The sequence below is a fragment of the Scylla paramamosain genome, chromosome 13 (genome assembly GCF_035594125.1).
Source record: "Scylla paramamosain isolate STU-SP2022 chromosome 13, ASM3559412v1, whole genome shotgun sequence".
Classification (NCBI taxonomy): Eukaryota; Metazoa; Arthropoda; class Malacostraca; order Decapoda; family Portunidae; genus Scylla; species Scylla paramamosain.
In genome coordinates, this window is record NC_087163.1 from 20,267,350 (window position 1) to 20,284,584 (window position 17,235).

General features: G+C 44.0%; 1 protein-coding gene across 4 annotated transcripts in view; it reads left to right on the top strand.

The window, feature by feature from the left end:
* The first annotated feature begins 2,127 nt into the window (after positions 1-2,127).
* The window catches only part of LOC135106478 (uncharacterized), a 107,610-nt gene continuing 92,502 nt past the window's right edge, over positions 2,128-17,235 (top strand). For 3 of the 4 annotated variants that reach the window (XM_064015510.1, XM_064015512.1, XM_064015511.1), the window contains exon 1: positions 2,128-2,524. In XM_064015510.1, the coding sequence (XP_063871580.1) occupies positions 2,437-2,524 (88 nt within the window). In that variant the 5' untranslated portion in view covers positions 2,128-2,436. The remainder of the gene's footprint in view (positions 2,525-17,235) is intronic. The other variant, XM_064015513.1, reaches the window with a different exon arrangement.

Genomic DNA, 17,235 nt, shown 5'->3' on the forward strand with positions numbered 1-17,235 from the left:
AAATGGAGAGGTGGTAGAGGAAGAGAAGGAGGAGGGGGAGGAGGAGGAGGAGGAGGAGGAGGAGGAGGAGGAGGAGGAGGAGAAGGAGGAGGAGGAGGAGGAGGAGGAGGAGGGGGAGGAGGAGAAGGAGGAGGGGAAGTCACGTGCCCAAGGCGAAGGGTATGAGACGGTCGTGGCATTAAGAGACGAAGGTGACTTGGTGTTTTGATAGAGTGATAAAAGTGAGAAGGAGGAAGAGGAGGAGGAGCAGGAATGCAATGGAATACAAAAGGAAAGCCAAACAGCAACAGACATTTTGGTCCTTGCAAGGCTGTTTGGTAACTACTTTTAACTAGCTACAGGGAAGAGAGACAGGACAGCACAACAGAATGCTCCTCCCTACCCACCACTCCGTCCAGCTTGTGCTGGCATGGAAATAGTTGGGAAAAGTACCATGCAGTATAGAAAAACTGACATGAATTTTCATAGGAAAGGATGAAAGGAAGTTCTATTATTCATCCTACGGTGAACTCTATATGCCTATCCGAAAATGAATACAATTACTAATAAAACTGGTAAAATAAAGGAGTTATATTAGTAACTGTAGTAATGATTCGGACAAGAAGAGAGCTTATTGGGAATTTGTTTTTAAATATTTGTCTATTTTGTTTTTGAATGATTCAACGGAATTGCTGTTTACGATTTCTGAAGGAAGTTTATTCCAGATATTTACTATGCGACTAAAAAATAATGGTTCGCCGCGAGGGATTTAAAACGTTTGAGTATAATCTTGAATCCTTTATTTCTTGTCAGGTTAGAATGATCAATGATAAAGTATTTATTAGCGTCAAGGTTGCTATACCCTTTAAAAATTTTGAACACTTCAGTTAGGTCTCCTCTTATCTTGCGCTTCGTTAAGCTAAATAGGTTTAATTCTTCCAGTTATTCCTCATACGCCTTATTACGCAATATTGGAATCATCTTAGTGACTCTGCACTGCATCTTTTCTAGTTTTCATTATCTTTTTTATTATATGGTGACCAGAACTGCACTCAGTATTCCAGATGAGGGCGCACCAGTGAGTTATATAAGGCAAGTATAACCTTTTCTGATTTAAATTCAAATTTTCTTCCAGTGAATCCTTTTAATTTATTTGCCGTCTCTACTGTTTCTGTGCAGTGTTGACTCGGCTTTAGGTCTTCCGACACAACGACACCAAGATCTTTTTCTTTACAGCGCTTGACAGTGGCATGTTATTCATTACATATCTCGCTTGAACATTGTTGTTTCCGATATCTAGAACTTTACATTTTTCTATATTGAATCTCATCTGCCACTTTCTGCCCCATCTTGTTAATTTAATGAGGTCACACTGTAGTTCCTGCCATTGTGACGATAACGTTACTTTACTTGCAAAGGAGGAGGAGGAGGAGGAGGAGGAGGGTGATAATAAAGTTCATGGAAGAATAAAATCTGCATGTCTGACAAAGCTAAGATGTATTGTATTAACTTTTATTACGGTTTTTAAAAGTTTTACGAGCTGTCATCTTTGTTCCTAATTGTGAGGCGGGGAAGAACTTTACTGCATACTGCTGGAGGAAAAGTTGAGGCTATGAAAAGGAGGAAAAGTATAAATGTGAGGAAGAGGATGAGGAAGTAAAGGATGATTAGGAGGAGGAGGAGGAGGAGGAGGAGAAATAGAAACAGCTCTCAAACCACAACTTTCTCATGCAGATTCCACTCCCACGTTTACTAGCTTAGCGTTTCTCTATCCCTTCTTACTTCCCACCCATCCACTCATCTCCTCTTACAGATCCTCCTCCCCCTGCTCCTTCTCCTCCTCCTCCTGCTCCTCCTCTATCTCCTCCTCCATCTCTTTCTTTGCTGATCACCTCTGTCACATCACAGCAAGCAAGAGTCCGAAAAGAAATCACACACACACACACACACACACACACACACACACACACACACACACACACACACACACACACACACACACACACACACACACACACACACACACACACACACACACACACACACACATGCTGCTACTCGCCGATAGAGGGGGTGAGGGGGCCGTCGCGTCTCGCTTAGCCTCACGCTGCCGGCGAGACCCAGTTTCTTAGCGCGGCACGAAGAAGGCTCAGAAAGGTCTCGACTGCGGTGAAGCGAAGGTCTGGTGCGCTGTGCTGCTCCGTCCCTCCCCCTTTCCCTCCCTCCCTCCCTCCGCGTCTCCACTCGCCTCCTTACGTCGAGATGGAGGTGGATGACGTGATATAGTAGTGCGAAGTGACGGGAGATTATTACCACTACTAGCACATTGGCTGTCTTGATATCTGGTTGAAGGAAACACAGTGCTCGGGAGTGGAGGAGGAAATTTATAAGTTGTTAAGAGTGAGGCGAAGTTTCCAGCCAAGGATATATTGAGTGATTGCGAATTGTGACGTTTTGATGGTGGAGGGAGGCCCCGGAAGTATGGTGCCCACGGGTGCCATCCTGCTGCTGCTGCTGGCGGGTGTGGCACTCCCCGCCGCCACAGGTGTGTACTTATTCACGTATCTCACGTTTCCTCCTCTTATCTTACCTGCCGCTTTGCTCATCTCATTCTCAGTGATGTATTATTTCATACGTGTTAGTATGAGAGGGTCATTACCGTGTGTGTGTGTGTGTGTGTGTGTGTGTGTGTGTGTGTGTGTGTGTGTGTGTGTGTTACCAATCATGCTGAGAAAGAAAAGAGAAAACGACCCATAAAACGATCGACATTTTTTTTTCTTTCCATCCTCCTGGAGATTTGAACCCGGCGGTAGATACCAATCTTATCTAAATCCTTCCCGTGGCACTGTTCTATCCCTCTCCCTCCATTGTATATGTATTCATGAGTGACCACACCTCTTGTTTTTGCCTCCCCTGTGCCTGAATAACGACGGTGTCCCTGTGGCTCCTGACATTTATGAGTATCCGGGGTAGGTAATGTGTTACTTGCTTCGGTGATTATCTCAGCCTGCGGTCTTATCAGTCAGTCTCCTTTGCTCTCCATTCAGGCGGCGTTCTTGCGGTGTTCTTGCGGTCTAGTGCAGCTTATTTTGAACGCCGTGTCAAGTAGTTCCTTTTTTCTTTTCCTCTTTTTTTTTATTTTCTTGTTTTCTTCTTCCGTTCTCGACACAGTTTGACACACTTTTATTTCTACTGCTTCTCTCTCTCTCTCTCTCTCTCTCTCTCTCTCTCTCTCTCTCTCTCTCTCTCTCTCTCTCTCTCTCTCTCTCTCTCTCTCTCTCTCTCTCTCTCTCTCTCTCTCTCTCTCTCTCTCTCTCTCTCTCTCTCTCTCTCTCTCCATTCTTCTTACTTTTATTCCCTCCCTCCATCTTTCATTCTCTCCCTCCCTCCCTCCTTCCCGTCCTCTCCCAGTCTCTCTCTCCCCCCTCATCTGTCCGACACTGGTCCTCTCTTCCAGCTTTCTCTCACGCTTCATACCCTTCTCTTCTCCTTCATTCTCCTCCTTCCTTTCATCCTCTTACTTTTCCTCCTGTTCCTTCCCTTCTCTTTTTTATGCCCTTTTCTCCTTCTCGTTTTTATTCTCTTTCTTTCTCTCTCTCCTTCTTTTCTTTTCTTCTTCTTCTTCTTCTTCTTCTTCTTCTTCTTCTTCTTCTTCTTCTTCTTCTTCTTCTTCTTCTTCTTCTTCTTCTTCTTCTTCTTCTTCTTCTTCTTCTTCTTCTTCTTCTTCTTCTTCTTCTTCATCCTCCACCGTTTTATCTCGTCATTATCTTAATTGTTCCCACACTTATCATTACTTGTGTTTTAATTTTATACCTCAGCTGTTACGAGAGAGAGAGAGAGAGAGAGAGAGAGAGAGAGAGAGAGAGAGAGAGAGAGAGAGAGAGAGAGAGAGAGAGAGAGGTGATATAACAAGTTTCTCTCTCTCTCTCTCTCTCTCTCTCTCTCTCTCTCTCTCTCTCTCTCTCTCTCTCTCTCTCTCTCTCTCTCTCTCTCTCTCTCTCTCTCTCTGCTGTGTTTTTCGCGTCACCTCATTAATAATTACCTCAATATTCTCTTCGGTCAAGGCTGTAGGTTTTACTTCTATTGGCTAATAAGGAATGTGAAACGCCGTATTCTCTCTCATCATCATCATCATTTTATTTTTCCTCTCCTCCGTGGAACAAGTGACAATATATTCTTCTGTTATTTCTTTTTTTTTCCACAATAATCATGATAATAATGGGGATATTTTTCTTCACAATAGCATGAAATGGATTGTGTATTCATAAACTGGTAATGCTGTATTGTGTGTGTGTGTGTGTGTGTGTGTGTGTGTGTGTGTACGTATGGAGAGGCGGTAGTTGCACAGAAGCCTTCAAATGTCTAGTGGCATTTAATTTCCCTCGTTGCTATCCTTGCTTTGGCTGTCTGTGGTGGTGGTGGTGGTGGTGGTGGTGGTGGTGGCGGTGGCGGTGGTAGTGGTGGTGGTGGTGGTGGTGGTGGTGGCGGTGGTTTTTCGTGTTCCAGGGCAATCAGGGTGACCAAGGGACCTAAGGGAGGCAGAAGTGACCAGACTTTCACCTCCGAGTTAGACAAGTGTGTGGCTCGTCATGGCGCTGGTGGACAGAATGGAAGGGTGGATTGTAGCACTAATGGATGATGAGAGAGAGAGAGAGAGAGAGAGAGAGAGAGAGAGAGAGAGAGAGAGAGAGAGAGAGAGAGAGAGAGAGAGAGAGAGAGAGAGAGATAGTCTTATAGTAATAGACTAGACATGAAATTGTAATGGGACAGAATAAAAAGTTTTCGTAACACTAATGAACGTGAGAATAAGAACAATATCAGAGAGAGAGAGAGAGAGAGAGAGAGAGAGAGAGAGAGAGAGAGAGAGAGAGAGAGAGAGAGAGAGAGAGAGAGAGAGAGAGGAGAACAATTAAGTCTTGCATTAATAGACTGCACATGGTACTGGTGTGTTACGATCATCGACAAGTCACGACCAATGGGAACCTATGAAAGGGAAGAGGCGAGACAACCACTTGTTACTCATCGGGTCATCATTGGCTGTTGTCGCTACGAGCAATGCAAGACAAGACCGCTTATTGTGATGCAACGTTCCAGAAAGAGAGAGGGAGAGGGAGGGAAGTGGGAGAGATTGTGAGAGAGAGAGAGAGGGAGGGAGGTGGGAGAGACTGTGAAAGAGAAAGAGAGAGAGAGAGACTGTGAGAAATGGAGAGTTGATGAAACGATTAACATTTGGTTCCACTTACACACACACACACACACACACACACACACACACACACACACACACACACACACACACACACACACACACACACACACACACACACACACACACACACACACACACACGACCAAACCATTTCACGGGTGGAAAATATTACAAAGGATATAATCGTCACAGTTACTCGTACATACAACATTACAATACTTAACTACATGGAAGGGGAAAAAAACACTTGTAATTAAGATGTAAGAAGACACGCTTGTGGACAGGGCTGTTTGTGCGTGTGTGTGTGTGTGTGTGTGTGTGTGTGTGTGTGTGTGTGTGTGAATGAATGAATGAACTTTATACTCCCACACTCTCTTTCCCTCGCTTCCTCCCTTCTTCCCTCCCTCTTCCTCCTTCCCTCTCCTACACCCCGTCTTCCTTCTTCCTCCTTCGCCTCCTTCCTCATAACGCTCCACATTTCCTCCTCGCCTGGTCTTCCTCCTTATTCTTGTCTTCATTTTCTTCCTGCTTGGCGTGCGTTGTGTGTCAAATGTTCTTCTTTTTACCTCCTGTTCTTTTGATATTTTTAGTTCTTCTTCTTGTCCGTTCTGGTCTTCTTCTCTTCTGGATTATTCTTAGTTCTTCTTATTCTTTTCTTCTCGTAGCTGTTCTTCTTGTTCGTTCTGCTCTTGTTGTCTTCTGTGTCTGTCCATCTTATGTGTGTTGTCCTCTTTTTCTTTTCCTTTTCCTTCATTTTTCTTTTTTTTTCTTTCTTTCTTTCTTTCTTTCTTCCTTTCTTTTGTTTCTTCTTCTTCTTCTTCTTCTTCTTCTTCTTCTTCTTCTTCTTCTTCTTCTTCTTCTTCTTCTTCTTCTTCTTCTTCTTCTTCTACTCATAGTACTACTACTACTACAACAACAACAACAACAACAACAACAACAACAACAACAACAACAACTACTACTACTACTACTACTACTACTACTACTACTACTACTACTACTACTACTACTACTACTACTACTACTACTACTACTAGTACACTACTAATAAAATACTTCTACTACTACTACTACTACTACTACTACTACTACTACTACTACTACTACTACTACTACTGCCTTCACTGTTACAACAACCACCTATTATCACTACATCCTCCTCCTCCTCCCTCTCCTGCTGTAGCGTCACGGGGGATTCCTAGTACATAAGTGGAGCATTTCCTGCATGCTTGGCGGAGCGACTGTGACGTAACGCACCGTAACGTGCGTGCGCTTGCCCTTGCGTGTGTGTGTGTGTAGGTGTAGTCACCCTTTTTTTTTTCCACCAGTCATATATGGTCTGAGTCACCTTGTCTACACACACACATAGACACAGACACGCGGACGAACGCACACGCACACACACACGCACACCTGCCCATCGCGCCACCACTAACCCACTTACTGCCTGACCACTGAAATGAAAGCTATCAGAGGCAGCGTGGTGGTGGTGGTGGTGGCGGCGGCGTCGGTACACTCGACAGCGCCGCCGCTACCGGGTTGGGCTACTTGTGTTCCTTGGGCTAGAAATTTCGGGGCCTCAGCTGTCCAGGTGGCGGGCCGAGCTATCTAGATGGACTTCTATCTCTGAGGAGGTGGATCAGGTGGATTATGGGGTAAGGAAGGTGGGCTGGACAGGTGAAAGCGGTTGGTATGCGAGGCGGTTTAGACAGGTATTACAACCAATGTAGATTTGACAGGTGAGAGAGAGAGAGAGAGAGAGAGAGAGAGAGAGAGAGAGAGAGAGAGAGAGAGAGAGAGAGAGAGAGAGAGAGAGAGAGAGAGAATCTGCTCGAGTTCTTCCCGGCAAACACAAGACTAGAATAAAAAACATAAACAACAGAAAGTTAAACACGAAAACTACCAGATAAACGTATAAATGACAGGTGAGGCGGAAGGTAACAGGTGAACAAAGAACATTAGTGAGTAACAGGTGTGATGCAGCTTACCTGGTCACCTACCTGCGATGCGCGTGGCTTGATCTACTTACTGAGCACACCCATGTCTTAGAGAGAGAGAGAGAGAGAGAGAGAGAGAGAGAGAGAGAGAGAGAGAGAGAGAGAGAGAGAGAGAGAGAGAGAGAGAGATGGAATGTAACAAAAATAACATCCATTCAGAGGAAAAAATAAGTGTGAATATTCATGAGTATTTGGGTGATGAGGATGTGAGGTCACGGCTAATGAGTTTCTACCTGTGTCTTCTACAGGTGTTGTTATGAAGTGTGTCAGCAGGATGCCTGTGGAGGGCCATGCTTCCTGCTTCTTTTCCTCCTTCTCCTCCTTCTCCTCCTCCTCTTCCTCCTTCTCCTGCTCGTGCTGCTGCTACTTCTTTTCTTCTTCCTCCTATTTTTTTTTCTCTTTCTATTCTTCCTCTTTTTGTTATTCTTTTAGTTTTTGCTTTTTTTCATCTCAGTTTCCTCCTTCCTCGTGCTTCTCTTCTTTTTCTATCTCTTAAATTATCTTGTCTTCTTCTACTCTACTCGTTCTTCTTCTTGTTCTTCCGTCATTCACTTCTATTCTCTCCCATTTCCCCTTCTTCCTTCCCCCTGTTGTGTAAGTCATCGTGTGTGTGTGTGTGTGTGTGTGTGTGTGTGTGTGTGTGTGTGTGTGTGTGTGTGTGTGTGTGTGTGCCTGTGCGTGAGTGGGCACAGAAATGAAGGCATGGGAACCTCACCCTTCACCACTCACGACCATCACCACCACTGCAATCACCACTATAATAATAAACACGGGCATTGCCAACATAGGAACCACCACCACCACCTCCACCACCACCACCACCACCACCACCACCACCACCACCACGAGCCCCATGATCACCCTGGCGTGACTTCCGTACTCGGCTCTTGATGACCTATATTGTCTCTCTCTCCCTCTCTCACTCACTCGCTCTCTCCCACTCTGCCTCTCTCTCTCTTCCCTCACTCGCTCTCTCTCTCTCTCTCTCTGTCTCGCTCTCACCTGCCGTGCTTCTATTCTTTAGTTTTCAGTTCTCTTTTCACTTTTTGGTTTTATATTGTTTTTTTTTGTTTGTTTTGTTATTCTCTCTCTCTCTCTCTCTCTCTCTCTCTCTCTCTCTCTCTCTCTCTCTCTCTCTCTCTCTCTCTCTCTCTCTCTCTCTCTCTCTCTCTCTCTCTCTCTCTCTCTCTCTCTCTGTGTCTGTGTGTGTGTGTGTGTGTGTGTGTGTGTGTGTGTGTGTGTGTGTGTGTGTGTGTGTGTGTGTGTGTGTGTGTGTGTGTGTGTGTGTGTGTGTGTGTCTAATCGTCATATGTTACTTTTCCCCTTGAGCACACACACACACACACACACACACACACACACACACACACACACACACACACACACACACACACACACACACACACACACACACACACACACACACACACACACACACACACACACACACACACACACACACACACACACACACACACACACACGATGATGACTAAAAGCAGGTTAATCAAGATACCAGTGGTCATACGGAAGGTGTAGATTATGAAATTGGACATAAGAAAATAGTTGTGTGTTCTTTCTAGCTATTTTCTTGGTTTTTTTCTCATCCATTAGTTTCTTTCCTGTGTTTTCAGTTTCCTGCTTTTCATTCTTGTTTCCCTCTTTTGGCATTCCTCCCTCGGGTGTTTCCTTGTTTTCTTGTTTTCTTGTTGTCTTTCTTTATTGTCTTCCTTTCCGTTTCTTTCCTGTCGTTATTTCTCATTCATGCTTTCCTTTTTTTTTTCCCGTCAATGTTACCTTTTCCAGTCTAATGTCACCACACCGTCACCCTCAAGAAACCTAATTCCCTCCCCCTCCCTTACTTTCCCTCCCCTCCCTTCCTTCCCTGACCCTCCTTCCATAACCTCCCTCCCTCTCTCACACCCACTCTTCCCACCCTCCCCCTCTCCCACCTACACGTATACGCCTCTCACCGCCTCTCACCGCCTCTTCCACCCATTCCCACTCCCTTACCGCGTCACTTCATCCACTTCCCCCTCCTTTCCCCTTCCACCCCCTCCCCTTCCCATAACATTTCCCACTCGGCCCTGTAACCCTCCTTTTTCCACCCGTCACCCCTCACCCCTCCAGCCCCTCACCATTACCTCTTACTCCTATCCCCCTTCCCCATTCCTTCACCCCCACCGCCCCAATACACGCAGTGGTGGTCAAGTCATTCGTCCGCCACCTGTTATTGATTAGAGAGAGAGAGAGAGAGAGAGAGAGAGAGAGAGAGAGAGAGAGAGAGAGAGAGAGAGAGAGAGAGAGAGAGTTTATATACTGGTGACTAATGATGTTTCCTTGAAGTGACGATTGGTGATGCCTCGTGTGTGATGGTGACGTGCGGCGCTGTGAGTGATGAGGTGGTGATGATGCTGTGTGGTGATAAGCGGTCATGTATCGGAGCGTGCTGTGTTGTGCTTGTGGTGGTGACTGATGAGGGAAGTGATGGGAGCGTGGCCTTTATTGATGGGGCTTCGTGTGGTGATGTTTGGTATACTTTATGATGTGTTTTATTGATGGGAGGGAAGCCTTGGCCTCTACTATCCCAAATAACTTGCTTTAGACACTGTACCTCATCATAAACAGCCTCGTAAGGGCACCAGGTCTTGCTTGTTCTTCGTTTGTGTTTCTTATTTTACTCTTATAAGGAATTAAATCTGATATATCGTTCAACTTTTTCTCGTTTGTTCTTCTTTTTTGTTCATTAGTGACTTCTTACACTTGAAATGAAGGAAGCCTGATATATTGTTCAACTTATACTCGTTTGTTCTTCCTTTGTATCCCATTGTGATTTCTTAGGCTTATAAAGAATGAAATCTTATATATAGTTCAAAATATACTCGCTTGTTCTTCTTTTTTTATTCCCTTGTGACTCCTTACTCTTATAAGTATGTAAATCTAAAACATCATCCAAGTCAGACTTATATAGCGAACAGAATCACATATATCGTAAATAATGGGCAGTGCTTACGTTACAATGGGGTCTGATGGCGGGGCGTGTTGCACCGGCCCGCGCTAAAGGGATAGGGTGAGTGGGGCGTGGGTGGCGCGGCCCGGTGGAAGGCCGTGTGTGTTGCGAGTAACGGAGTGTGGCGTGGAGAGGGCCCCTTAGGTCACACTATTCACACACAAACACACACACGCTACTGTACTGTTTCCCTCCTTCCTTCCTTCCTTCCTTCCTTCCTTCCTTCCTTTCTTTCTTCCTTCTTTCCTTTCTTCCAGTCTTCCTCTTCCTCTGGTTCTCTTCCTCCCATCCTGTTTCTTTTCCTTTCTTACGTGTTTTCTCTGTTTTGTCACTGCCTGCGTTTAACCTTGCCTCTTCTTTTTCCTTTTTCTCTTATTTTCTCCCTTTTTCTTTCCTTTCCTGTGTATTATTTTTCTCTCCTTTTTTTCTCCTTTTTTCATGCTCTTTCCTATTTATTATTTATCTGCATCTCAAATATCTTTTCTCCCTCTTGTGTTTCCTTTTTCCTTTTCATCCTCTTTCTCTCACTTCATCATTTATTTCTTCATGATAACATTTTCCTGCCTTTATGTCCCTTTCCATCTTTTCATTATTCTTTTCCTCTCTATTTTCTCTTCCTTCTTTCCTCTGCCCTTCTCGCTTATCCTTTTAATCTTTTCTCCTATTCCTCCCTCCTTTCTTCTGTTGCTTTTCTCTTTCAGTTTATCTCTCTCCATCTCTCTCTTGTTTAATATTATAACCTTATTTTTGGCTTTATGTCCCAAATAAAGGTATGTAATTGATATATATATAAGAGAGAGAGAGAGAGAGAGAGAGAGAGAGAGAGAGAGAGAGAGAGAGAGAGAGAGAGAGAGAGAGAGAGAGAGAGAGAGAGAGAGATTGAAACCAAGGTCAGTGAAGGAAAGAGCTGCAGTTAACGAGGAGAGGAGGAGTAGGAGGAGGAGGAAGAGGAGGAGGAGGAGGAGGAGGAGCAGGAGGAGGGGGAAGAACAAAGCAGAGGAGGATGAGGAGGAGGAATGGAGGGAAGGAGCGGTTTTGGCATGTGGCAGAGAGAGAGAGAGAGAGAGAGAGAGAGAGAGAGAGAGAGAGAGAGAGAGAGAGAGAGAGAGAGAGAGAGAGAAGCTTCACAATGACCCACATCCAGGGGTAGGCCAGACTCAGACCACCACCACCACCACCACCACCACCACCACCACCACCACCACCACCGCGACCGCCACCATTACCACAACTGCCACCTCATCACCCTCCCCATTATTAGGGTTATTAATCCATTACAGAGGGATTGGCAGGGTCGTCTTTCCCTACCTGCTGCCTCTTCCTCCCTTCCTTCCTTCCTTCCTTCCTTCCTTCCTTTTCTTTTTTTCTTTTTTCTCTTGTTTTTGTTGTTGCTGTCGTTGTTGTTGTTGTTGATCTTCATCTTCATCTTCATCATCACCATTATTATCTTCTTGTTCTTGTTCTTGTTCTTGTTCTTGTTCTTGTTCTTCTTTTTCTTCTTGTTCTTCTTGTTCTTTTTTCCTCTCATTTTATCATATCCTTTCTATTCTATCTCCTTATTCCTCCATCTCGTGTTTCAGAGAGAGAGAGAGAGAGAGAGAGAGAGAGAGAGAGAGAGAGAGAGAGAGAGAGAGAGAGAGAGAGAGAGAGAGAGAGAGAGTATGCAGGAGGGTGTGGTCAGCCTGAATAGTAAACAGTGGTCAAGGTTGCAGATTGTCACGTTAAGGGAGGAGAAGGGCGGGGCAGAGAGGGAGAGAGGGAGAAGCTGGGACAGGGAGGTGACGTGAGGGAGGAGAGAGGGAGTGGAGAGAGAGGGTGCGGTTGGAAAAGGAGTGGAGGATAGTAAATACACCATAGAAAATAACATCACCAGCCACATTGCCTTATAAGTGATAGAAAGCTTCACGTCTCATCACGCTAGAAGGTGGAGTTGTCATACAGTTGAAGATAAAAAAAAAAAAAGTAAATAAAGAAATAAACCCACTGAAAAAAAGAGTCGTAGTGAAATGGCTCGTGAGAGAAATGCCCATAAAAATTACGTGAAAATTTACGAAAGATGCATAAAGTTTCCAAATTGTATGTTTTTTTATTAGTTTAAGTGTATATTAACATTTCCCTTCCATTCTGCAGGGTTAAATCTGAAGGGGAAAAAAAAACAGGAAGACAGTAAAGCAAGAAGGAAAAATAGATATAGACAGACAATAGATAGAACAAAGTAGAAAGAAGACCCCAATAACACAGATAGAACAGAGAAAGAAGATCTAACAGAGATGAAACAGAACACAAAGAAGAGAGAGAGAGAGAGACATTACATAGATAGAACAGACAGAACACAGTAGGAAGAAGAGAGAGAGGGAGAGGCAGAAACAAGACAGATGAAATATAATAGAAGAAAAACAGGAGAGAGGGAGGCAGTGAGGGGAGGGAGCTAGCAAGGTGAAGAAGGGGAGGCAGGGAGGGAGGCAGGGGAGCGAGGCAGTGACAGGCGGGGCGTGAGGGTAGAGGTGTGACTGGAATTGAAACAAAACCTCCAGCGCCGCGTCCTTGTGTGCCTTTCGCTTCCTTTGTGGCTGTCCATTATAAGGTTCTGGATCACCGCCTGCTTGTCTCTACCTGGCTGTTTTTTTTATGATCCACTACCTGTTTTTATTCTCTCTCTCTCTCTCTCTCTCTCTCTCTCTCTCTCTCTCTCTCTCTCTCTCTCTCTCTCTCTCTCTCTCTCTCTCTCTCTCTCTCTCTCTATGTTCCTGTTACGCCCTCAAGCACTAAAAACCTTCACGTTGTGTAATAACTCCGTGTTAAAAATCCGTGTCTGTGATTGTTCTTGATCATAAAGTTCTTAAGGTCATAAAAATATCGATAATTCCTCTTGCAGTGAACTAGCGAACTTCCTTCTCCCCACCATCCCCCCGCCATTAACAGCTGACGGCGGCGCACATACAAGCACCCAGACGGGAAAAATCTGACACAAGAAACGGGGGAACAATGATACGACTGTCGTTTTCTGTCTGTCTTTTCTTATGAAGGGAAAGAAAAAGGGAGACAGGGAGGCACTGGGACTTGTATATATATTTTTTTTTTCTCTTCCTCTCTCCTTTTCGTGTTCCGTGTTGAAATAAAAAGAAAGAAGGAGGGAGGATTTGTTTTACGTGTTTGATGTTCGAGAAATGGTTGGTACGTCTTTGCACACGAGATAGTAAAGTTGCGTCATAAACGTAACATTATTTTACTGTGGTGTTTTTTTGTGTGTGCGTGTGTGTTTTAAAAGTGTGTTCTTCTCACGCAATATTTAAAACTTTTCCCGAACGTGTCTAGGTGAGAGAGAGAGAGAGAGAGAGAGAGAGAGAGAGAGAGAGAGAGAGAGAGAGAGAGAGAGAGAGAGAGAGAGAGAGAGAGAGAGAGAGAGAGAACTACATAATCCTCCTTCACTTGATACCACCACCACCACCACCACCACTACTGTAACACCTGTCAGGTAAACTGGTCCCTTTAAATCTTTACCTTCCCATTGTCTGGGAAAAGGACACGAAGGATGGAATGGAGATACATGCCTTATCTAATCCCCTTCTCTCTCTCTCTCTCTCTCTCTCTCTCTCTCTCTCTCTCTCTCTCTCTCTCTCTCTCTCTCTCTCTCTCTCTCTCTCTCTCTCTCTCTCTCTCTCTCTCTCTCTCTCTCTAAATGATGGACAATATGTTTGATATGATCCTTTGTCATTTTAAACACTTCACATGTCACGTCCGTCTTTTGCTTTCACGTAATCGAAGAAGGGAAATCCTTGGTCGGGGTGAGGGAGAGGGAGGTAAGGAGTGGTGGTGGTGGCGGTTGTGGGCAGATTGGAGGTGGTGGTGGTGGTGGTGGTCATGGTGGTGGTTACGCTGTGTCACATTCCTAAGTAAGTTTCCCGTTTTATTCGTGTTCTTACTCACATCGTCATCACTGCAGTTGAGGAAAGACGTGAGATTTGAAGATGATAAGTAAAGTTGCAAGGTGTGCCAAAGTGGTGCCTTGTCTCACTGCTCACCTCCGTCTCTTTATCTCTCTAGCTGATGATGACTCTTATTTTATTTTCGTAACTCCAAGCAATCTAAGTATGAATTAAACCACACCTACTAAAAATCTTTACCAAATAATCTCTGAACTCCCTCGTTGTATTGTCTATTTTTTTTTTTTTTTTTTAGTGAGCGTTATCTTTCAAAATCATATATTAGCACAAGACTACTTTATTGAGAGGGAGGCACGGCACTTACAGAGTTAAGGGTGTGGCGGTGGACAGGATTCCGTTACTGATGATTACAATGTCCAAAAATGCAGTCAAGGTTACTTCAGTTTACCTTTCAAAGACTCCACCAAGTATCCATACATATTTTTGAATTTACTGTTTTTATTATTGATTTATTCTTACTCTTTTATAAACGATGGATACAATGTTCAAACTGCCACTCAGGGTTACCGCAGTTTACCTTTCCTTCGCTTCTAAAGGTGTCACTGTGAGTTACTGAAGTTAGTGTTTGTTTAAGGGCATGTAGTGTTTGGTTACCAGTCAAGTATGATAATATTGACGAGTCCTTGAAGGCACCTCTATAAACACACCAAATATGAACGAAAATTGTATAAAGAACAAACCATCATGGCTTCTTTTATACATACTCCCCTTTATTCATTCCTATTTGGAGTGTTGCACTGAGTAAAACTTTTCATCCCGTATTTTTAGTCACATTCTGCCTCTGTCGATGTTTTTATGCTATACACAAGTACTCCCTCTGTTCATTCATACCTCGGAGTTTTGCTTAGGGTACAATTTTTTTTATCACCTAATTTTTGGTCTCATTCCTTCGTCTGTCCTTGATTTTCTTGTATACGTTCCCTTAATTCATTCAGGTCTTATTTTTAGGCCTTTAAATTTTTGTCACGTGTCTTGTCTCCCTCCTGGCTGTGTTCCAGTGTAATGAGTACAGGAGTGAGGTGTTGCGAAGTCCCCGTCTAACATTGTTTTATGTAATTAGTGCGAGTTGTTTTGCACATTGAAATTGTCCTTTTTGTGTTGTATTCTTGAGTTGTCGAGGGTGTGACGCGCTAAGGATGTGTGACGCCTTTAGTTTTGTTTTTTTGTATGCTTGTTTTGCTTCTGAGACTTGTTTTTTTTAGGGATTCATGGACAGTTAACACACACACACACACACACACACACACACACACACACACACACACACACACACACACACACATACACACACACGGTCGCTCCATGGACGTGACGGTTGTGGGATAAGAAAAAAAATGGATTAATGGAAGTAAAAAACGAAAGACACACAAAAAAAAAGAGATGAATAGAAACTGGGGGGACTTTTATCATCAACATCAGCATCACTGGAGCTTCTAGTCTTACGCAGATCAATTGTCTTTTGTTTTTAGTGCCTTATGGTGTCGTCCTTGTCCTAATGTATGTGTGTGTGTGTGTGTGTGTGTGTGTGTGTGTGTGTGTGTGTGTGTGTGTGTGTGTGTGTGTGTGTGTGTGTGTGTGTGTGTGTGTGTGTGTGTGTGTGCTTGGTATTTGGCTCACTGGCAGCATACTGTTTAAATCACCAGTGTTCGGCCTTCAAGCCTCTTCCTTTTTTAACCATGCCTATTGTGTGTGTGTGTGTGTGTGTGTGTGTGTGTGTGTGTGTGTGTGTGTGTGTGTGTGTGTGTGTGTGTGTGTGTGTGTGTGTGTGTGTGTGTGTGTGTGTGTGTGTGTGTGTGTGTGTGTGTGTGTGTGTGTGTGTGTGTGTGTGTGTGTGTGTGTGTGTGTGTGTGTGTGTGTATTGTGTCATAGTTTTTTTGTTCTGAAAGTATTACCTGTGTTATACCTTGACGAAACTCTCTCTCTCTCTCTCTCTCTCTCTCTCTCTCTCTCTCTCTCTCTCTCTCTCTCTCTCTCTCTCTCTCTCTCTCTCTCTCTCTCTCTCTCTCTCTCTCTCTCTCTCTCTCGTTGCATTCATGACTGAAGATTGCATGTACCTGACTTACCTGTGAACACCTGCAGCATCCCTTCACACCTGATGCCTGGGTGGAAGTGAAACAAGAGAGAGAGAGAGAGAGAGAGAGAGAGAGAGAGAGAGAGAGAGAGAGAGAGAGAGAGAGAGAGAGAGAGAGAGAGAGAGAGAGAGAGAGAGAGAGAGAGAGAGAGAGAGAGAGAGAGAGAGAGAGAGAGAGAGAGAGAGAGAGAGAGAGAGAGAGAGAGAGAGAGAGAGAGAGAGAGAGAGAGAGAGAGAGAGAGAGAGAGAGAGAGAGAGAGAGAGAGAGAGAGAGAGAGAGAGAGAGACCTGTTATCTTTTTTTTACTATCGTGATATTAGCACTAACACCCTCCCCCCTTCTCTCTCTCTCTCTCTCTCTCTCTCTCTCTCTCTCTCTCTCTCTCTCTCTCTCTCTCTCTCTCTCTCTCTCTCTCTCTTTCTCTCTCTCTCCCACACTGAGTTAATACAGTGCCTCTCATCGCCTCTTCGCTTCCTCTGTTACAGCTCTGACTTCTTCACTTCCTCTATTGCATCTTAACACTTCAGGTCCCGTTCGTTACTGTGCTGCTTCGCTAACCTGTCTCTTATTAATGCTGCTCTGACTTGGTGCTGTTGCCTTGGTGTTTGTACTTGGACATGACTGGTTTGGCTTGATAAGTTTTCTGATGTGTTTTTTTTTCCTTTCTTTTTTTTTATCTTCTTTTTTCTTAATTTTGTCTTGTGAACTTTAGAAGGTTTTGATTTTTTCTTTTTTTTTCTTTCTTTTCTTTGTATATTTATTTTTTAAGTTGTTATTTGTATTTTTTTCGTATCGTTTTCTTGTTCTTCCCGTATTCTATCTCTTGTGTTTATCAAGTTATTTCTTACATATTTTTGTTTCATCTGTTCCTTGCCTTTTTTTTCACTTTTTTCCTCTTCCCTTCAGTGTCTGCTTTTTCTGTTTCCCCTTTTCCTTTCCACTTTCCATTCATGCTTTTCTCTGTTTTCCTTTTTCTTCGTCACCATATGATCTTGTTCTCGCTGCACCATTAAATCAGTCAACGA